The following is a 23,641-nucleotide window of genomic DNA, read 5'->3' as shown; positions in this document are numbered from 1 at the left end:
TGTGTCATTGTCGTCGAGAATCCCATTGACGGGGCTTGCAATGCCAAATCCGTTGTCAAGGATGCGGCACGGAGCTGGCGATGCATCAGTTCACAGGAGCTATGAGGGTGTGATGCAGAGTCCAGCTTTGTCGTCAAGGCTGCCATCAATGAGAGATGTGAGGACGTAGGTTCTGGATGTGCAGTGCCACAAGGTTAATGCATTAGTTCAGAGAACTCTAGTGAGTGAGCAGGTCTTTGAAATGGGCCCAATCCAAGTAGCAGCTGTGATGTGTCGATTCTGTTCAGGGATGAGTCACTGCGCCAAGAAGATGCATCTGTTCCGCTCAGTGTTGCATCAGGTCTGCTGGCAAGCACTTTAGGCCCACTTCTAAGGGTCCTGGACTGGGGTGGCACCATACTTGGCAAGGTATACCCACAGATGGCAGAGTCCAAATGCAGGACAAAGGAGGTTGGAAGCCTGTTATGTCCCTGAGGCTTCAGATCAAGAGTCCAGCCGACAAGCCTTCGGAGTCACTCTGGGTTCTGAATTCAAGAGATGCAGGTCCACTCCTTCTCACTCATACATGAGGGCAGCAAGCAGCAGAGTGAAGCAGGAGTTCAGCAAAGTGGCAGTCCTTCAGCAGCACAGCAGTCCCTCTTCCTGGCAGAGTATCTACAGGTCCAGAAATGCACTGAAGTGGAGAAACCTTTAGACAGCATCTTTGAACTGCAAGGAATTCCCTGCCTTCCCTGCCCTGGCTCCAATTGACTGACATGACAATAGAGCGTTGTTAGGCACTTTCTATGTAGACAGGACCAGCTTTGGACTGGTAAAATACCATCTAAGCCAACCTGGAATGAGCAAAATCAACCCATGACAAGTGTTTCGATGTCATTACATCTCTTCGGAGAGGTTTAGCTTCGACCAGACACAACAGAGCTCCCAGTTTAAGTCAAAACAACACCCGTTCAGGTTTTGGGTCATTTCCTGTTGTCGGCACTAGGCCCGCCCATACAAGTGAGGTACCATTGTTTTCTGAAGACAGAATAGTAGAACATGTGTTACTGCCAATTTTCTTTCTCTGCATTTGCACCTTAGAAATGTAAGACAGCAGGTGTAAAAAATAAGTCATTTTGAGAAATGCCCTCTAATTCACATTCTAGTTTGGGTAACCATAAATTCAGAGATGTGCAAATAACCACTAATTCTAAACTCCATATCTTGTGCCCATTTCGGAAATACATAGGTTTCCTTGATACATATTTTTCATTCTTTATATTCTACCAAATGAATTGCTGTATACCTGGAACACAATGAAAAACCATTGCAAGGTGCAGCTCAGTTGTTAACTCTGAGTTTCTCGGGTTCTTGGTGAACCTCCAAGCTCTACATATCCCGCAACCAGAAGGGGGGGTGGTTGCTTTCCCTCAGGGCCTCCAGACAGTTTGGGAATGGGGGCAGTATGCTTTCTTCCCCTTAAACCAATATTGCGCCAACTTTCCCAGGCCCTGGCCCACTCCGAGGTCAGTTTAGCCCCAGAGGGGAGTCTCTCTGTGACTCCCTCCTACCAGGCCTAGGGAGGCAAGGTATCCTTACCCTATCCCCTATATGTTTTTTAACTTTGTGGTAGGACAGAGGCCTGAGTCTCCAAGTATTGAAATGGTTGCCACAACATCTTTGTAGATGTGGGGCAGCCAATCAGATTTGGTCAGATCTAGAAATATTTATACATTTAGGACCTTCATTTCTCACAAACTACTGAACTGATTTACACTAAATCACAAAAAGCAAGTTTTCTGGGACACAATCTAGCTTTCTGACAAATTTGGTGCAATTCCGTTGAGCTATTTTGACTGTAGCTGTGTCTAATTTTCCTATGGAAAAATGAATGTGGAAAACACGTTTTGAGATCCCTCCTTTCCTTTCCTCGACCTCTGCTTGACCGATCACTCAGGCATTTTCTAGGATGGAGCTGAGATGGATGAGACCTCTTTTTGTAAAGTTTTGTGAAGATCTGTCAAACAGCACCAAAGTTATAAGCAAACCCAAAAAAATGTTTCCTTTGGAAATGTGATCCTAACTATAACTCTGTATCACTCTGTAACTACCCAGAGGTGGTGGCACAGGGATATATATATATATATATATATATATATATATATATATATATATATATATATATATATATACATACACATACATATATATTTATTTATATATATATATATATATATATATATATATATACACATACATACAAACATGCATTACGCAATTGAATATTTATGGATTTATAGATGATTATCAGTGAAGATCCTATGATGTAGAAATAGAAGTTACACATTAAGGATCGACCCATTAGCAACTGATTACCCCAGGAATTACCGAACAGCTTTGTAGTGAAGGTACCATCCCAGAAGTTATGTGGAAGGGGTAATTGCAACTTCATGCAAACCAGGCGTCTCTAACGAGCAGCTCGTGAGCTACTGGTAGCTCGCCAGCTACCTGAAAGTAGCGCTCCTAAGTGCAGTTCAGCATACGAAATTTGAAACTTTTCCTTAGCTGAAATAATGTATATGTAACAAAAAACATGTATTTGAGACAAATGTGTGTATTTTCAGAACTCACAAGATGATATTTGGAGAATGGTGGAATAAAAAAAATAAAAAAATCTGACGTTTGAGTAATAAATCATGCAACACGAGGGAGTCTTATACTCATATTCTTACCTTGATGGCAGGGGTATTGCAGCTATTGGTATTATATATTATCTGTGTAGAGGCATTCCCAATGCAAACATTTTTTTATGTTACTGTTGGCAACCTTGTTTGATGTTCTGAGGAAATCACTTCTAAAAATCCTGCAGGTGGTGGTCACTAATGTAATATTGTCTGATGCATCACAGTTACAACACAAATACTATCAGTAACTCAGGGTGACTTTCATTCAACATATGTACCTCTTATTGCAGAAAAGGTTGGAGACCACTGAAGTAAACTCATATCAATATTTATTGTGTTACTGAGAGTATCATACCAGTGTTCAGAGCTGCTGCTAGCAGTGTGCAGATACATCTGAAAAGGTATGATTTGTCCTGGGAATCTTCCAACCGAACAGCGATCTTTATTCTTCAAGGAGTCAGAGCTGTTGATGTCTGAAGACTTCTTCAAAGTGGTTGAAAGAAATGTTCCAGGATCACTTACATTGAGTAAATCATAGAAATATCTTGTGCAGAATTGTTTATTAAATGTATTTTGCCACATGTGTAGAGACGTCTCTCGGGGATTTGTTTTATGTTTTGAGCACCCCTAAAGGCAGGCGCGGCTCCTCCATTAGGGTGGAGGAGCGTCACCCCTCTGAGGCAGCTGCTAAACCTTTACCAGAAAACAATATTTAACTGATTTTTTTTATCGTTTATTGGTAAAGGGGCAGGGAACTCCCCCTCACTGCACATGTATGTTTGGCCAGCCGTCTCGGACTGGCCAAACACACATGCGCGTTAGGGTATCTCTAGCCCAGCAACACAGTTGCCGGGCTGGAGAGAGCCTGCACAGGCTCCCAGTCTGCCTGGGACTGCTCTGGCTGGCTGCTCTCAGCCAAACCTAAAGCTGCTGCGATCAGCGTCAGGATTTGCAGCAGGGCAGGCTGGGGCCCTGTGCCTGCCTGCAGCGACGGAGGAGAGGAACGGCGAGGTGGTGAGGGAAGGTAAGTGTGTTTTTTATTAATTAACTTAATGTTTATCCCCTCCCCTTCTACCCCCCCTGCGACACTCCACCCCTACTGCACCCCGAGCCGCTACTGAGGAGTAGGTTACTTACCTGTAACCGTACTTCTCCATAACTTGATCCCAAAAAGGGGAAGGTTACCTTCTTGTAATTGTACTTCTCCACAACTGGTGTTTTATTATATATCACAATTTTATGTTTTCCCTTTTGTTGGCTCTAATGGCTGTAAAGGACTAGCCTAAACTGACTTGATGCACTATTTAAAAAAAAAAAAAAAATACTATTATAATGTCCCCATGGTCACTCAGTCAAGTGACAAAATAAAGCATGTGCATGTATAATAGATTTAATGCTGACATTGTTCTGTTTGTAATTCTGAAAGGGCAAATGCATGTACTGTTGACTGTAGTTTGTACATAAAATTAATATTAGCATTGCTTTAACAGGAAATGTTGAAATGTTGCAAAAATTCTGAAGGCACTGCTGAACTAGAGGAAGCTTTGGCAACAGTACTGGATATCATTAAATCAGTTAATGACTCCATGCACCAAATAGCAATCACTGGATACGAGGTAAAAGTATATTCAATTAATACCTTACCAGCAATGTATTCATATGTAAAATTAATTCAGATAATGTTCTACCTTTGGCTTGGTGGCACCAAAATGCATCGATACAAAAACGGTGCGCTCAATTATTTGTTTTATGCTATAGGTCTATTGTGATTTATGCAATAGGTAACAAGGTAATTATACATGTCTGCCTTTCACTGAAAAGTCACAAAAAATATACTCAACTAAGTCCTTTATACAAATCTTTTTTTTCCGAAAAAGTGTATCCAAGTCCTATAAAAAGAAAATGTATGAACTAATGTCATTTTCAGACCAGAAGTGCTGATCTTACAAGTGGAATACCATCTTGTACGTTTGAAAAAATATTAACATTAAAAACTCATCCTAAAACGAGGTAAGATACGGCCCTTACGGAAATCCCATGCCTAGTCAGTGCAAACACTCTTAAAACATTCTCATTAGAGACATGATACAAATCGCGACAGAGGAGGCCACATTTGTTTCAGTAGAGAAGATTTTTAAGATAGCCTGATTTCTTCATTACAGTATTGACGTTATTTATTGATTACATATCTCAGCAACTCCTTACATAAATCCCAGTCACTCCAGACACAGAAAACCAGAAAATAGGGGAGGTTTGGTTTCCTACTCCTTGTCTTACAAGATCTAGCAGACCCAACTTGAACGTTTGCAAAGAGATGGTGGACCAAGAACAGGATAATTGCATTTCCATATGAAAATGAAAGAGTGCTAGCATCTCCAGGCTCCTTCCTCAATATCCTGCAGTGGTTCCCAACCTTTTGATTGTAAATCTCCACTATATCATTACTGGAATCCGGGGACCCCCCCTGAATTATTATTGGAATCCAGGGAACTCCTACTGAGTCATTACTGGAAGCCAGGGCCCCGGGCCTAAACATTGTCAGTGATTTGAAACGCAAAACAATACACAAAACATACACACACAAGCATTCATCAAACCCACACAAATGATAACACATTTTATTTAATTTGCAAATATAAATAAAAATACAAATTTAAATTTAATAGGAAAGTTGTAGCTTTTCTAAATTCAATTGAAGCTACACATCATCCATACTATATTCTGTTTGATACACCTGCGCTGCTCCCACGACTCAATCTGATGATGCTATTTTAATTTTTAGCCTCTTATTTCGAATTCCTTGACATTTACCCTTTGTTTTAAAATTATCAGTTGTACATTTAGACACTTTATTTATATACACTTTATTAATCTGTTAATATTATTTAACTTTCTAAGCTGTTGCGGCCCCTCTAAAGAGGTTTTGTGAACGCACAGGGGTTCCTGGACCACAGGTTGGGAACCACTCCTGTACAACAAATAACTGTGCCCAAGCATTCCCATTTTGACCCTCCTAAGGAATTCTGCATGGAGAAGCTGTTCTTAACCTAGGGTCGGCGGTCCTCGGGGTGTCTACAATGCCTAAACAGTGGGCCTGTAATCGTTCAGAACATTGAATAATTGGTATGGACAGACACAAAGAGAGTGTGTGTTAGGAGCTGTTAGACTTGGCATCCTAGGCATGGTTTCCCCTGTCTTTTTGCCTCTGCTTCCTGTGCTTTTGACTGTGTGCTAGACTTAGTTTTTGCTGGTTTTGGAACTCTGGGCACTTTACCACTGCTGACCAGTGCTAAAGTGCAACTGCTCCCTGTATACATTGTGGTTATGACTGGTTATCCCAGATTGGCATATTTGATTTAGTAGCAAGTCCCTAGTAAAGTGCACTAGAGGTGCCCAGGGCCTGTAAATCAAATGCTACTACCGGGCCTGCAGCACTGATTGTGCCAACCACATGAGAAGCCCTGTAAACATGTATCAGACCTGCCACTGCAAAGTCTGTGTGTGCAGTTTTCCACTGCCAATTCAACCTGGCAAATGTGTAATCACTTACCAGGCCCATACCTTCACTTTTACTACATATAGGTCACCCCTAATGTAGGCCCATGGGCAGGGTGCAGTGTATCTAAGAGGTAGGGCATGTACTGGTGTGTTTACATGTCATGATAGTGAAATACTGCCAAATTCAGTTTTCACTATTGCAAGGCCTATCTCTCTCAAAGGTTAGTTTCCCTTTAGGAGCAGATGCAGATCTGGAGTTTGGGGTCTCTGAACTCACAATTTAAAAATACATCTTTTGGTAAAGTTGGTTTTTAGATTGTCACTTTGAAAACGCCACTTTTCGAAAGTGGGCATTTTCTTGCTTATCCATCCTGTGCTTCTGCCTGCCTGTGGAATCGATGTCTGGGTCAGACAGGCTGGTGGGCTATTTGTGAATTCCCTCTAAACAGTGACACAAAGGGAGCTGAGGAGTGTCCTGCATATCCTGATGAATCTCCTGGGCTAGAGTGGGGAGGGAGGAGCTGACACACCCGAAAGGGTAGTGTCTCTACTCGCACAATGCAGTCTCCATCCCCATGGCGTGTGCCTGGGGCCAGGCCTGGGCAAGGCAGGATCTTGTGAAAAAAAGAGTCTTTCCTTTTAAGTTTTCCTACTTCAAAGGCAGAAATCAGTATGACTAGTGGGCCAAAAAAACCAGACTTTTTAGTAAACTTCTGGATCCAGAGGAACCTCTGCCAAGGAGAAGAGCTGAAATGCTGGAGGAGGAGTACTGCCCCTTTGCTGTGCGTGCTTTGCTGGGTTGGTCTGCAGTTGCTACCTCTGCCTTAAAGAGCACAAAGACTGGACTTTGCGCTGTATACCTCTTGTGAAGTTTCTCCAAGGGCTTGGACTGAGCTTGCCATATGTTCTGAAATCTCAGGGCCATCAAAGACTTCCTCTGCCAGCACCTGGGATCCCTTGCTGAGACCCCTACCCTGTCAAGTTGTACTGCATCCAGTCCCTGGGCCCTTAAAAGGAGAAATCTGGTGAACCCAAGGTGAAAATCCACGCACCGGAGCAGAGTGGCAGAAAATCGATGCAGCGCCAGCACCGCAACTGAAAAATCAACGCATCGCCAGTTAAATTGACGCATCACCAGCTCAGCGCTAATTCATCACTGCCGTGCGTCTGACTTTTCAATGCATCGTCCCTGGGCGTCAACACCTGCAACATCACTGCGCAGACCCGAGACTGCTTGCCCGCAAATCTATGCATCTCTTCCTGGTGAGGAAAGAATAGACTCATTGCTTGCTCAGCAGAGAAACAATTGACGCACAGCCTAACTAGTGAGTAAGGAATCAACACATCCCTTGCTTTTCTAACACACGCTCACCCCTGCAGCTTTATTTTTGAGGCATACCAGATACTTTGTGCTAAAACAACACATCTATTGATTTCTGTGGATTAAGACTCATTTTACTTTGAAAATTCACATCTTTGCTTTTGTATGTTGGATTGTTGTCATTTTGGTATTGTTTGATTTAGACAAATAATAATTGCTATTTTTGTAAACCGGTGTGGAGTCCTTTTGTGGTGTTTTCACTGTGTTACTGTTTATGTTGGTACAAATACTTTACACATTGCCTCTGTGATAAGCCTGACTACTTGTGCCAAGCTACCAAGGGGGTGAGCGGGGTTATCCTAGGTATGTATCTCCATTACCCTGACTAGAGTGAGGGTCCCCACTTGGACAGAATGCAAACTGACTGCCAACCAGAGACCCCATCTCTAACAGGATCAAAAAAGACAAGGCAATATGATAGTGTCTAGTCTTTTAGAGATAATAGCAAAATCTGAAAACTTTCCTATTCAAGTGAAAATGTCAATTGTTGTACAATTGTGTTTAATTCAATAAACTATTGCATATGTATGTATTTTATGTGTATTATTTTCTGCATTTATCTGATAGTTTTGAGGATCAGATTTTAGAAACTGCTTAGGTCATTTTTCCCTGCTTCCAATAGTGATTTAGTTTGGGTCCACATAAATCAAAGGATAAGAACCACTGATCTAGAGCATCTACAATTTTAGTTTCCACAACACATTCTGTCCCTCTCTGCAAAGCCTTCTTGAATGCATCTCGTGTGGCTCCACAATTCAGCTTCTCTTCTCTCATAGCAAACGCAGGTCAAGACTGATCCTCCTCCACCCCCACCACAAGAGCAAATCTGACCGTAAGCTCAACAATGAGCTCAAACTCAAAGGTGTCTCTCAGGACGGGACATCTAGCCCATCAGTAAAATGAATGGTTATCACATGTGACTATATAGAAACATATCACCACTGTTTTATTTGTGACAAAATAGGAGGGGTACAAAAGTAGAGGCAGTAAAAATGCACTAAAAACTCATATTTTTACCTGTTGTATTTTCCTTTAAATTTGTCTTTATTCTGGTGCCCTACTGTGTCTACACACACCCTGTAAGCCTTTTTCTGGCCTTCCTTTCATTATGTTTCCAGGTGGTCAAGGAGGTTCTTCCAGTTGTGATCTCTACCATATGGTATGGAGCTCTTTGTATTTATGACTTTGCATCTCACCTATAAGGGTATCCTGGTATGGAACAGACATTTACTGCCTGAAGGTTCGAAACTAATCTAATTAGAACAACTAGTTTTTAAGTTTATTTTTTAATTCTGAGGCATGTGTTGAGGAATGAATATGGAGAGAAATCTTACTCCAGGCATTGGAAGCCAGGTAGAACAAACACTTGCAATGCAATGGGTCTCACGTTTGCTCAAGTTAGAGGTGTTAACATAATAAATTCCTAACTGGACTTTTCTTGCCACTTAAATTAAAAATGAAAAGTAAAACAGTTGACATAAGTATGCCGATTCATAGCACCACAGCTGCCATGAACATGAGCGGGAAGGAGAGACATATAGGGAAAAAGAAGTTTGTTCGCAGTCAAAATTATCGGCAGTTGTGCATTTATCCACGTAACAGGGTCCATTATCCAAGGCGGTAACTAAACCGCCCCAAGGAGGGATAAACGTAAAGCATTTACCAAAGGATTTTTGAAAGGCAAGCCCATGAACTAGTGATAGTGATAGGCGTGCAGTGTGTGCGGTTAAAAGCCCACAGATAGATTACAACAGGTCCGAGCGCTTGCACGCTCGACCTAAAAACTGGACATGGTTTATTGTAAATCCCAGCTGGAACTCTCCACGGAGGAAGTGCCGATCACTTCAAGGCCCAAAGACATATGACATTTCTGGCAGGGGGCAACGCACGAACGTCTACTTGAAGCCCGTGGTATAGCTTGTTTAGACTGATGAACGGTATATTGTGGTAAATGTAATGATTCTGTTCCTATTTCTCCCTGTTGAAGCAGATGGCTGTGGGTAGTGTCCAAGCTGATGTCTCATGGTTTGAGGTCTACATCCTGGTTTAAGGTTCATGTGTAATACGTGTTTAAACCTGAATAACATTTTATTTTAAAAAAAGGCTCATCTTTTGACAGCCATCAATCCTCTTGTGTTGGGAAGGTGTGGTTGCATTTCCTAGTTGAAGTATCTCAGAACTGCTCCAGTCTATGAAAGATATGCCGACTTAACTGCATCGTAGGAATTATTTGTGTCATCTATTGCAATATATTTTTTAAGAAAAACTATTATTGTTTTCACAATACAAGCATCAAATCAAAAATCGAATAGAATTTACAGCTGCAAGAGATCCCCAGACCACGCTTAGCGCCCTCTGGAATCCTACGCACTACTGCACCCAGCGGGTCGCATGCTGGAGTCTGGAATCTCACACCTGTGATGGAAAATGGGTATGTAGTTGTCACTGATTCATCCCATCGCCAGTCAAGTAATACACCATCAGCCAATCCTGGTGGTTAAATCAGGGACACAATGTTGACTTATGGCTCTTGCAAATTGAAGTCAGGGCAAGGATGTCGAACTAGTTATAATGCATTGATTATCTCTATAGAGATCACGCTTCATAAATGCCACCTTCATCCCAGAAACGCTAAAACTTAAAGGTCATGAAACAAGATCAGTTAGTTTTCACAATTGGACTGTAATAGTTAAGCCCCAGCTTTGACCAATGCTCCCAAACTACAAGAAATTACTTCACTGCCACAGAGGAAATATGTGACGTTTCCAATCTGCATAAAACACATTCATACAGGTTATTGACTAAGTGCTGGATAGACACCTATAATTAGATACCGGGTGCACAGGCCTGACTCGCTTGTCTACGTTTGCTTATGCTTACTCCTTGTAGCAGTGCAAACAATAAATGGGCCAGGAGGGCTATACGTCCTTCTCAGGCACACACAAATCTTTCTTATGTGTAGGTTATTTTTTGTCGAGATGATGCACATAGGGTAACCAGAACTGAGGTTTACTTCAGTGGCCTTTCAAACCATGCCCCGTTAGTATTCCATGAACATGGGAATAACTAGGAAGGAAATCAAACATGTGTCAACTGCATGTCAGATTGCTTTTAAACCCTGAGTCGAGATAAACCTTAATAATAACCAAAATTTCAGAATATTTTCACATTAATAAAAGTTCAATAGACTCCCCAATAATTCTTTGGAAGGCCCTCAAACAGGTAATTGTGGTAAAGCGATGCCATTCATTGCACACCTGAAGAAAGTTAAATATGAGGAACTTATAAAAAAACCGAGGAAACAATATTACATCTTGAAAGCAAGTACATAGAATCTACCACTGAATCACTCAAATAATGCTTGTCTAACTTCTGCAAGAAGAGTCTGTAGTCAACTGACACAGGGGTAACATGATTTATTGGCTAACCAAATAAATCAAATTATGAATGACGGGCTTAAATATCACAAATAGCAGTGGTCAGACACTTACTGACTAGTTGGAGATATTGCAGGAATTTGCACAATTCTATAATATTCTGTATCATCAGGGACTCACCATCCCTTTAGCACCCTTCAGCATTACACCATTGTGCTCCTGCTCCATTCACTACTGTAGTCAAAATCTGAATTCCTGAACAAGAATACCAGTTGAGGATGCTATGAAGGCAATAGGACTCCTGTGATCTCAGAAAACCCCAAATGTTTGCGTGTTGATCAGTATAAAGCAAGTGCCTCAATGTTTGTCCTTCATTTATTAGTAATGTTTTAAGAGGCCGAGGAAACTAGATGTTTGCCAGAAAAAGTTAAAGCAATGGTCATTCCCAAGTGTGATAGGCTGCCAGATAAATGGAATTCATATCACCCTATTTGTCTGTTAAATGCAGATGCCAAGATATTTGCAAAACATTCTAGTCAATCATCTGCCAGCAGTGCTCACGGCATCAGTGCACCAAAGGGGCTTTATGCCAAATAGGGCAACTATACATAATATTCAGAGATTATTCAGTACCCCTGCCCTGACACCTAAATCATTGGGACTGACGGCTATTCTCCAAATTGATCTGGAGAAGGCTTTTGACTCCTTTGATTGGAACTGCCTATTTATGCTATTAGAGAATTGGAGACAGGACTTGACCTTTACAACTTAACACCTGTTTTCTATACACAGAGCCAAATTGAGTGTTGGTCAACAGGGTATTATCACTGCTCTTCCATACTGCACTTGTAACTCATAAGGGACGGTCCCTGTCGCTGCTCCTTTTTTGTTTTACATTCGGAGTAATGCCGCCTGTAGCTATTTCTTTAAAAAAAAAAATGTTTTATTGATTTTATCAAACAGCTTTTAACAGTGGTATACATCTGGCAGCACCAGGTGCGTGATAAAACATCATTAATCACATAAAAGCAAGACCAAATCACAATAAAACAACAAAGCATATCTCCACAGCATACAGGAACTGGGCAGTCAGTTCTGGGAATGAACCACCAGCATCGGGTCTATGGGATCGCATAGCTCCAAGGATGGCCCATGGTCTGGCAGTGTGAGGTTCCTGGTGTATACCTTCGTACCAAGCCCATTTCTTGCAAACTTTGTGGAGCTTCTGGGAGCAACCTCTTGCACGATACACCGGGTACCCCAGTTCCATGCAATAGTCTGTGCTTTTAGCCCATGTCTCCACCCAGGAGCGTGCAATATCCCTTTTAACCACTTATAAGCCCAACCAAACCATAAAAATGCCCTTTGGTATCTATTGCCCCCTAGATCAGTGGTGATGTGTAGGAGTAGGAGTTTAGGGTTTCTAGGCATATTCGAACCCAGCAATCCCTCCTGGTGCCCCAGGATCCCATTTCAGAGGTGAGAAATCACAGGGCAGTGCCATGAATGTATGCAGTAGGTCCCCCTCGGGCACCCTACACCTCAGTAAGCTCCTGGCCTCTATTAAGCCCATGCTGGGTAACCTTGTCCTAGTGAGATAAATGTAATGCAGGAGTCTGAGCTGTATCAACATGAATTGGAATGCTATCACCGCCTCCCGGGGGACCTCCACTGCCTCCAGTCCTCATCATCCAGCAGTCCCAGGTCCCCCTCCCAAGCCCCCTTTACTGCTGTCATTGGGTTCGGCACATTATGTAGCAGCATTTTATAAATCACAGAGAGTTTATGTTCTTTGAATGTGAGCAGAATTTTTGCTTCCAAAGGGGAATACTTGGGAATAACCTCCGTCGCTTGTATAGTCAGAAGGAAAGCATGTTGCAGCTGGAGGTAGCGAAGGAACTGTGTGTGGTTCATGTTGTATTCTTCCTGTAGATCATGAAAGGACTTAAGCGTCCTGTTGTGTATCACATCTCCCAATACTTTTATCCAGAGGGTATCCTAAGCCGCAAAGCCCTGAAGGGCAACGACCTGCGGGAGTCTGGTGCCCTGCCACAGTATGGTCTCTAATGTCAACTTGCCATCCCAGCCCAAGGATTGCATGGATGTGCTCCAAACCCCCAGGGGTCACCTTTGTGGCCGGCAGGAGGGCCTCCGGCCTCATGTATTCCAGGGAATACATTATTATCCCATATAATACATTGTCACGCCATCACTTTTCTCACAATCCACTTGAAACATTGCTGTGTAGCTCTTTCATATGAGAGAGCAAACATGTTTGCAAACAAGTCCTCAACAGTTCCAGGGGCCCCCCAGGGTCACAGAGTCCCCGGTCCGCCTTGTCAGCCCCCAGTAACATCAGGTGAAGTTGGCCCAGTTCAGTGCCAGGGATCGGGGGGGGGCCACTGTGGGCCAGGTCATGCATCACACGGCCCCTGCAGTTGAATCCAGGTGGGCTCTGATTCCTCATCTCACTACCTCCGGGAAAGCACCCACTATTTCCATGGTCTTCAGCAGAGCGCTTACCTGGTAGTAAGAAATAGTAAAATCGTTATAATGCCTCCTCCAATCATGTGAAGAGAAACCAGTGGCGAAGGGAACATTACATTTATTTTCTTTAAAAAAAGAAAATACTGTTTCCGTCACAGCGGTTCCTAGCAGTGCTTTTATAGATGACTGCCTGCCTGGTGGTCATTTTTAAATTAGGTGGGTTGCCTCTGGGTACGTTATTGTAGCAACTAGGCCTGCTGCTTGTGCCCTTTAGCCCAGTTATATTTTATTCTGCTAAATTTTATTATTTCAGCATAGGCCAAATTCGTGGTGTTGTTTTATTTTCTTTATCTAGTTGTTCTTTCGCCTAGGAAAGCATTGCGCTTCTTAGCAAGGCATTCTTTTCACTTTGTGCTTTCCTCAAGGCTGCAGCAAGATAGGGTTACCAGCACGATTGGTACACTGCGTCTCCAATGTTCACAGAAACACACACATCCCTACATGAGGACATTTTCTCAGAACATCAGCTGTTTCATTATAAAAACACTTCTTTGTCCCATGCAAGTTAGAGGGAGATTCCAGCCAGATGATCACAACCACATGCTGATTAACTTTGCTACAGCTGCTTGCTGAGACAACTGGTTCCCTGGCTTACATGGGGATGGTGTCTCTATAGACAACAGGCTTCCTTGCTAAGGTGTGGGGGATGATGTCTTCACAGGGGGGAATCCTGAAGGGTGAATTAGGGCTTATCATGACTCTAACATAGCTTAGGTGGGAATCACATATATTGCACATAGTGACAGTATGCTGGGACTTTTCCTGTTTTTCACTTTTCTTGTTATCATTTTCTTCTATTATGTTTCATCATTTTAATTATTGCAATTCATGCCATTTTATCTCAGACGCAGCTGATTCCATAAGTCTTACTGAACCATTTTCGGCCTATGTTTGTCTTTGCATGTGTGAGACTAATGTAACTGAGAGAAACGGAAGAGATCTGATATACCACAATTTCCCTGAGAAGTCATCTTGTCATGCGCTAGGTTGCCACAAATCATCCCTGCTCTTGGGCAGAGATGAGGTGCTGCTAGATGTCCGGAAACGGATTAGGCTGGCAGTTTTCACATGGTGTGGGATTGGACTCAGTTTCCCACACTTCAGGTGATGCTGCTGCCCGAATCCAGCAGCCTTATTAGTATAATGAGAGCCAACGGGAGATGGCACAGCCAGCGTTAGGTCAGGCACTGATTTTCAGATCCTCCTGAGTTTCTCTGTCTTACTATGTACTAAAGGCACCTCAATACTATATAAGGAGATGTCTGTGGTATTGAGGATTTCCTCCTCAGCTAGGTAGGTTGTACCTATCCGATGTTGTGGGTTGCTCAAGCTTGAAACTTAAAAGGATCTATCCCCATTTGGTGTCCCTATCTCTGAACAGGTATATCCACCATGGTGAATTCACAACGGGTACTAATTGCAGTAAACATGCAACCTCCCATCACTGCTCATTTGTTAGCTAATGGCCTCACAACCCACAGGGGTCCTGTAATGGTTGTAGTTGAGGCACATCCAGCCTATAGAATAGAAACATTCTACTCTTGGGTCTCCTTTCCAGCAGTCAATGGGAACATTAATACATTTCATCACTACACAACTGCTAACATACATGGACAATACACAGCTTATGCATATTTATTGATACCTATATCTTTTTAAGACCATAATACCTGGCTTGATGGTGCCCTACCTCGCATAATATTTCACATTAGGTTAGGTCCTCTGAGCAATGATGGTCCTACCTAGCCTTTATTGGCCAGACATACACTGCATCCTGATGCAGTCACCTTGGAGGTAGCTGAGGTTCGCCACTTATAAGCTGAGCTTACAGCAATACACAGATTGTTAGTACAGTTTGTAAAGTAAGTAATAAATACTAACCCAGTATGAGCTGCCCCAGCGCAACAACATGCAGTCACACCAGGCATTAACCCTGCGACTGTACATTAGATCATGGGTAACGTACCCACCAAACAGGAGGAGATTCCGTTTTGGTTAGCTCAAAAAATAAATGCGCTGGAAGCAGTTTTTCCCCATACGAGACCTCAGAAATTCTCACTATGTTCTTGCCATTAGGGATGGTTCCCACAGTAGATAACTGCAATACATGTGGCACGGTATTTGTCACGCTCTATACTACGGCACACAGTACACCAACACTTGCCAATCTTCTGGAAGTGTTAAAACAAATTCAAGATGAATACAGGGCTGCCCCGGCCCTCGATTTGAGGATGCAATTAATGGGCAATTTTGCCACTTTATCTTCAATAATATTGAGCAATCTTACAGGGGAAGCAGTTGCACTAGCAGTGCATAAGCGGCTGTGGAACGTTCCTGCACAAAATCCAGAACGCACCCTGCCAAAGATTATCGCCAAGACCTACTCTAGTATTGGTTGAGATACTATGGGAGCCAGACCTATTAAAATACAATTATAGGGTAAATCCAATAAGGATTCTACCAAGCAAGCCTTTGAGGGTTCTAAAAAACGCTAGAATAAACAAAAACAAAACCTAAAAAAGAAAGGGGAGAATCTCCACATTTGGAGACCCCTCAAAATTGCTATAATAATATAAAAACGTCTGACAGATATCAGTATACTGATAAACACAAACGCCGTTCCGTTCAGGACTCACTGGTTAAATGCAGTGAGAGAGGTGGGCGGTCAGAGCAGCGAATAGAGTATGTGGAACTGAGAAAGGATTCACAACGCTCGTCAGATGTTTCTGTTAAGAAAGAAGAGAAACGTCCCCAACAAATACCCCAATTCAAAAAGAAAAAAGTGGCAGCGATTTCTATATGAAATGCCACTCAGGATGAGAGCTTTACTGAAGAACAGGAAGTGGGCACTGGCACTGCTAGACGTTTTTTTTGCCAAAATATAGTGCCTGAAAGTAGGGACTTAACAAGTTTTAGCACTTTAGGCTCACAGCAAAAATGTTGCCGACTTCCACAAATGTATAAAAACAGTTCAGGATTGTTTTCACCTTGTGTTACTTCAATTTTCAATGACATTGACCCTGAGGCAATACCCTACGTAGACGATATCTACCTTACGGAGGACATTCTTGTTCAACATGTTAGACGGGTGGGACACATTGTGGGATTTGACAACGTAGGCTACAAATTCAATTTAAAATAAACAAAAATAGCCTTCCTTATTGTCCTATGTGTGTGATACGAACTATCAGATGAAGGCAAGTGCCTAGCGCCCCAATTTTTGGAAAAATCTGCACAACTACAACCACCAAGCACTATTAAAAAGCTCCAGTCACTGTTGGGCTTCTTAAAGTTTGGCAGAATTTACATTCCAGATTATGCACAACACATTAAACCATTATATGACTTAATACATCCTAACTTTTCAAGCAAATATTGGACAGTCGAACACACATGCATTCTCCAATCATTGGAACAAGAAATGCTTGCAGCTAAACACTTACACACAAGAGACAACAAAACACATTTAGTCATCAGAGTAGTTGCTGATGCCATCGGTTTCACCTATGTAACGTTCAATGAGGGTAATCCCGTCCCTATTACACACCAATCACATTTGTATTCCACAGCTGTACAATACTTTGCTCCCACAGAAAAAATACTGATTGTTGTTCAGATGGCTGTCATTAAAGAGAGACCTTTGGCTCAGGGGAAAAGCATCATTGTCATATCTCCAATACCAGCCCTCGAGACTGTTACCAAAGCCAGCGTTCCTAACGCCAAGGTACTACATCTACGTTGGATTCAAAGGGAAACGTCTCTGACGGCCCCTGATGTTGACTATGTTTTTGATCCAAAATTACAAAACTCAAGAATTTCTCAAATATGAACTTGAGTACCCAGTTCCAGCAAACACATTGCCTATTGAAGATTATCAAATAATTATGTACACTCATGGTTCAGCTGAGCCCGCAGTAGGCACTAAACATCAATACTCTGCCACCTGCGAGGTCATGAGTGGCTACATGAAAGATGGTGAATTCCATCCAAAACACACTTACATGCAGACCTTAGGGGACTGCATTGCACAACTAGCAAAGCTCAAGGCTCTGTTCATGGCACTGGAACACACGGATCCAGCACAGTTAACATTAATTGTCCGTAATTCGTACTACAGTGTCCAGTCCTTCAATGAATATCTGCATTAATGGCAATAAAATGGGTTCAAAGCTTCCAAAGATACCACCATCAAACACAGACTCCTGTGGGGGAAAGTAGCAGATCTGAAAGAAATGCTACCCAATGTGCTTGTTGTACATACATTTTGACATCGTGTTGGAATACACAATACACATTACTGGCAATACCTTGGCTGATGAAGCGGCCAACTCAGCAGTAGGTACGGCTTCTGTTGCTGCAATAACTTGTTCACGGACGAGGTAGGTTGATGAAACACTCTGTGCTGTGGTAAAAGTTTCGGCTGATACCTAGTCTCAATACTGCCCTAGTAGCAATACCAGGGGTGGGTGATCGTGTGATCCTCAACCAAGATCAAACACCTGAGTTGATTAAAGCAGCTCATGAGGGAGTTGCTTCTGCCTATGCTGGTGTGGCGGCTACCATTTTATACCATGCTGTTGGTGGCCAGGTCTATACAAGCAGACCAAGCAGTGTGTCCTTTGCTGTGACATCTGTCAGAAAATAAAAGGAGCCACTGTTAGACGCCCACCGCAGACACCCCTCCTAATTTCAAACAAACCCTTACTATGTGTGTACTTGAACAACTGTGGTGCATGACAACGGATAGTGCATACAATTACATCTTAGTCGCTGTTGACTCATACTCCGGATTTCTATGGTTATGGCAAGAACGCTTGGCTGACGCTTGAACTGTTATTAAAGATTTGCAAGTCTTTATCGGCACATATGCAGTCGCGGCTTTTCACTTGGACAAAGGCCCTGCTTTTGCCTCAAGGGCATTCAGGGACACCATGGCTTCGTTAGGGGTCCAACTGTATTATTCGTCTCCATATCATCCCGAGGGAAGTAGTGTCGTGGAGCGAAGAAACTGGGATTTAAAGCAATCCTTAATAGATAGAATACTAGGCATGGGTCGTAGTTGGCTTAGTCACCAGTATGGAGTCCAGAGAGCCTTTGAAAAAATACTGACTTTTATTGAACTGTTTCTAATATCTGTTTGCAGCAAATAACATTCCATTAGATCATATGCCCTTCCCACTGCTTTGGTGTAAAATACGATCCTAATGCCCCGTTGGTGTCCTTAAAGTTACTATCCATGAAGTGCATGAAAACGTTTTGTATTGGTTCATTATAATCTTTAGAGTTTTTTTGCACCTTTCTTTTTTGAATTTACAATGAATAAGTAATAAAAGTGGCTTTACAATGAGACACTGAAGTCCAAGTCTATCACAAATATGGGCTTTGCCTATGCTGGTGGCAGACATTCCTGAATACACTGAATGTACAAGTCTGCTTATAAGCACATAACTTTGCGTCGCTGCATGGAATCCTTTCAATTCAAAGTGGTTGCATAACATCCGGTGGGAATAATAGATTATTAGTGAAATCCCTTTAGTTCCCAAAACCTCATCCTTTCTTTCCATTTTCATTCGTATCTCGCACTCGTCAGGGAGGCCTCTATTGCAACCTGTTCTACTATGAACCTGTTCTCTAATGAAATGCTTAGCCAGCAGCAAAGTAAACTGAGCATTTTGTATCTGCATTGGGCTGCTCAGATTGAATGATTGTACCCTTAGAATACTTGCTCCCCATGTTAATGTTAGGATCACATTCACCAAAGTGGCATAGCAGTGGCACCGAGTACCCTGGCGAAAGCTAGGTAAATGGACCCCCTCATCCACTGGCTGGCCTGTAAAATACAATTCTAATTCAGATGCACACCAAGATTTGGTGCCACTGCACTTCCTGCACTATTGATAGCTACATTCCTCCTTTATGCTTTGTGCATGCCGCCACCTCTCCCCAGTATGCAGTAGTCCTCGGGCAGGACCATGTTAGGTGAAGAAACATCACACTGGTGTCAATTCATTTAGAGCACATTGAGTGCATAATAGGGTCCAATCTATGCAACATCTTCAGTGTAATGTTACTTCTAAGAAGCATATTAAAGTAGATCAACTTACATCAGGTATTACTAGTGGCTCTGCACATTAAAAATACTGCATTCCTCCAATTTCTCATATTTATACGGTTGTGACATGTCGGCTTTAATAGCCATGTATAGCTTAGTGGTGTCTTTTATGCCACTTACATCTTGGCCACAGCTAGCCACCAAGATGTGATGAGAGTGTTGGAACTGCATGAAGTAAATGCAGCCTTTTCCAATCTGGTGTAATGTAAGAATTGGCCTACCCTAGACCCCATACTATCATTTAATTTAAGACAGACTCTTTGTGGGGCGCTGAAGCACTTACCAACACAACTAGTTTTATTTGTACCACTGACAAGCTCGTTACTCACACTGTTACAGATTGGAGAATTGGAGTTGTTTAAATTTGCAACCCCATTCCTAAATTCTTCCCAAGTTTAGTAATTGAAAAATATAAAAACTGGTGCCTTTGAAGTACAAAAAAGACAAGGAAAATCCTCTAATCGTCTCTCCCCGGCATGGGGGGACATCCAATACTACAGTATTCACTGCACTTGGGAAACTCGCCCCATAATACTTTGTGTGGCATTCTTTTTACAACACATTCTCGCCCATAACTCAGCCTTTGGTGGTCCTAGGACAATGGGATCACCAACAAAACGTTCTGCATCACATGCTCTTTCTGTCCAGGTCATCTTCCGCATCCCCACTCTAGGTTGAGGGGACCCCAAAATCATAAGCTCTCCCATGATTCAGTGTCTTTTTTAGCCCTCTCATGGCTGGAACTTTTGTTTTACAGCTGTGAGCAATTTGTGTTCTAAAGGCCTTGTTTGTATTAATATTCTAACAGGCCCACTAAGCCTGAAAATGTGTAATGCACTATGTTCTCTAGGAGTTGAATATATGGTTATACTGCAATGTTCTCTGCCATTTTGTTTTCATTTGGTTTTGCCCTCTAGAGGCTGACTATATGGTTATATGACCATGTTTCTTCCAGATGCTATTTTTATTGTGGTGCCCTCTAGGGGCTGTTCTGACCATTACAGCCTAAAGCCTATAAGGAATGCACAAACACAAAGTTAATTTCTGAGAAAGGTTTTATTGGGTTTACATGATGATTGTATATGTTTTATTGATCTCTCCTTATTGCAATTATAACCATGATTCATGCCAATGTAACATCCTTATTACACTATGACTGTTGGAACACTCTTGATATGTTTGGGTAACCCTTCTAGGGGATCACCATGGTTGCACAATGTCAGCTATGGTATGTTCCATCTGGCAATGTATATTTGTAAATCATTGTGCAATATTTAGTAGTGTGTGTAATAAATGTACTTCTTTTCTAAAGAAAAAGTACTGACTGGACAATCATTTATTGTGTGTAATTATTACGTGCCAGTGATTGGTGGTTCCTAGCCCACACCACCTCCCTTGAATAGGCTCAGATGGCTCTGCCTCGCTAACTTGTGAGAGTCAATCAATCAATCAATCAATCACAATATTTATAGAGCGCACTACGTACCCGTTAGGGTTTCAAGGCGCTGAAGGGGGGGGGGGGGGCTGCTGCTACTGGTCGAAGAGCCAGGTCTTGAGGAGTCTCCTGAAGGTGAGAAGGTCCTGGGTCTGTCGCATAGCGGTCGGGAGGGCGTTCCAGGTCTTGGCGGCGAGATAGGAGAAGGATCTGCCGCCGGAGGTCTTGCGTTGGAAGCGGGGGACGATGGCGAGGTTGGCGGAGCGGAGTTGGCGGGAGGGAACGTAGAAGTTGAGTCTGTTGTTCAGGTAGGCTGGTCCGGCGTTGTGGAGTGCCTTGTGAGCGTGGGTGAGGAGCTTGAAGGTGATCCTCTTGTCCACGGGGAGCCAGTGGAGGTCCTGCAGGTGGTGGGAGATGTGGCATCGGCGGGGTACGTCGAGGACCAGTCGGGCGGAGGCGTTTTGGATGCGTTGCAGGCGTCGGATGTCTTTTGCTGGGATGCCTGTGTAGAGTGCGTTGCCGTAGTCTAGTCTACTGCCGACGAGGGCCTGGGTCACCGTTTTTCTGGTGTCCGTCGGGATCCATTTGTAGATTCTACGGAGCATGCGGAGGGTCTTGTAGCAGGAGGAGGAGACTGCGTTGATCTGTTTGGACATGGTGAGGGCGGAGTCGAGGACGAAGCCCAGGTTGCGTGGGTGGTTGGTTGGTGTTGGAGGGGGTCCCAGTGCGGTGGGCCACCAGGAGTCGTCCCAGGCTGAGGGGGTGCGTCCGAGGATGAGGACCTCCGTCTTGTCGGAGTTCAATTTCAGGCGGCTTTTTCTCATCCATTCGGCGATGGACTTCATTCCCTCATGGAGGTTAGCTTTGGCGGTGTGTGGGTCTTTGGTGAGGGAGAGGATGAGCTGGGTGTCGTCGGCGTAGGAGAGAATGTTGAGGTTGTTCTGACGGGCCAGTTGTGCGAGGGGGGCCATGTAGACGTTGAACAGCGTCGGGCTTAAGGAGGAGCCTTGGGGTACGCCGCAGATGATGTTGGTGGCTTCGGAGCGGAAGGGAGGGAGTCGGACTTTCTGGGTTCTGCCGGAGAGGAAGGAGGAGATCCAGTTGAGGGCTTATTCTTGTATTCTGGCTTCGTGGAGGCGTGTTAGTAGGGTGCGGTGGCAAACTGTGTCGAAGGCTGCGGAGAGGTCCAGGAGGATGAGGGCTGATGTTTCGCCGCTGTCCATAAGCTGTCTGATGTCGTCTGTAGCGGCGAGGAGAGCAGTTTCGGTGCTGTGGTTGAGTCTGAAACCGGACTGGGAGGGATCCAGGATGGAGTAGTCCTCGAGGTGGTGGGTGAGCTGAGCGTTGACGATCTTCTCGATGACCTTTGCTGGGAAGGGGAGGAGGGAGATCGGGCGGAAGTTTTTGAGGTCGTTGGGGTCTGCCTTGGGTTTCTTGAGGAAGGCGTGGATGTCGGCGTGCTTCCAGCTTTCCGGGAAGGTTGCGGTTTTGAAGGATAAGGGTGCTTGGTTCCTACTGAGGACAATGGAGGAGCCAATTTCCAACATTGGAAATACTATCTGGCATTGGTACAACAAGCAGCAAGCTTGAGCCAAAAGAAATAGATTGTGTGTGCAAATCCAATTTTTAAACCTTATGCTGGTACAGTCAGACAACCCTTACTTTGCATACCACTAATGTTTCTTAAAAACGTTTCTTTAAATAGAAACAGGCAATGCAGTGCTATAAGGTGCCTATTAGTGTTAAAGCTTCCATATTAAAGAACAGTAGATTTTGTAGCACCCAGGATAATGTGCTGCATTGCTAAATACGTATAAGGTCCCAAAGGCGAGACCTACAGACTATGCCAATGCTTGTTTTACCATGTCAGATTCACTGCTTCGGCGCTATCCCTCTGCCACTTTCAGCTCACCATATGCTCACCAAAAGTCCCCGCTTCAGTCTGTACTTCAGACAGTCAAGATGGGGAAGAAAGGCAGGATGGTTATATATTTGTGGTGCGGGGGGAGGGAGCGTTGCAGGGAGCCTTACAAAATGTGTCCACCATGTTGCGCTGCAGGCCATGTCCTGCCAGATTGTTTTCCACAGTCCTATTATATAGCTGCCCTTTTTTGTTTAGCCTGGTGAATGGTGCTACCTTCGGTGAAAAGTCAGGTTTGCACTTAAAATAAAAAGTATTTTACCTGAGCAAAAGTTTCAGTCCTTCGATATTTTTAGTATCTGGTGCATTGTTATAAGGTTTGCAATTTCATGCAGCTCCTTTATGACTCGAGCGGTAACAGAAATAATCTTCTTTTGATGAAATTCACATTTTTCCAGTTTAGTATAGTTTTAGTTTTCATGTAAACTTGACAGTATCTGTTTTACATAATGTTTGTTTTCAGTCAAGGTTTGAGAATATAAGTATATAGTCGCATCAACCCAATGTAATCCTAAAAAAGTTAATTAATGAAGTGCTGAAAAGTAAAGGGTGCATTAGTAATCAAAAGGCCTTTACCCTATATTCGAATTACTTGAACTGGATATGAAAATCTGTCTTTCACTTGTCTCCTTTTCTGACTCATGTTATGTCAAATGCATGTCTTGAATCAAATTTTGTGAACCATTTAGTTCAGCGGACTTCATCCA

At 43.2% G+C, this 23,641-nt stretch overlaps 1 protein-coding gene across 3 annotated transcripts in view; it reads left to right on the top strand.

Moving 5' to 3' along the window:
* MCF2L2 (MCF.2 cell line derived transforming sequence-like 2) overlaps positions 1 to 23,641 on the top strand; it is a 1,607,631-nt gene that overhangs the window by 1,157,447 nt on the left and 426,543 nt on the right. For all 3 annotated transcript variants that reach the window (XM_069213109.1, XM_069213110.1, XM_069213111.1), the window contains exon 21: positions 4,154 to 4,279. In XM_069213109.1, coding sequence (XP_069069210.1) covers positions 4,154 to 4,279 — 126 coding nt within the window. The remainder of the gene's footprint in view (positions 1 to 4,153; positions 4,280 to 23,641) is intronic.

Source organism: Pleurodeles waltl, chromosome 11, assembly GCF_031143425.1.
Source record: "Pleurodeles waltl isolate 20211129_DDA chromosome 11, aPleWal1.hap1.20221129, whole genome shotgun sequence".
NCBI classification, from domain to species: Eukaryota; Metazoa; Chordata; class Amphibia; order Caudata; family Salamandridae; genus Pleurodeles; species Pleurodeles waltl.
This window is presented reverse-complemented; position numbering and strand designations above follow the sequence as displayed.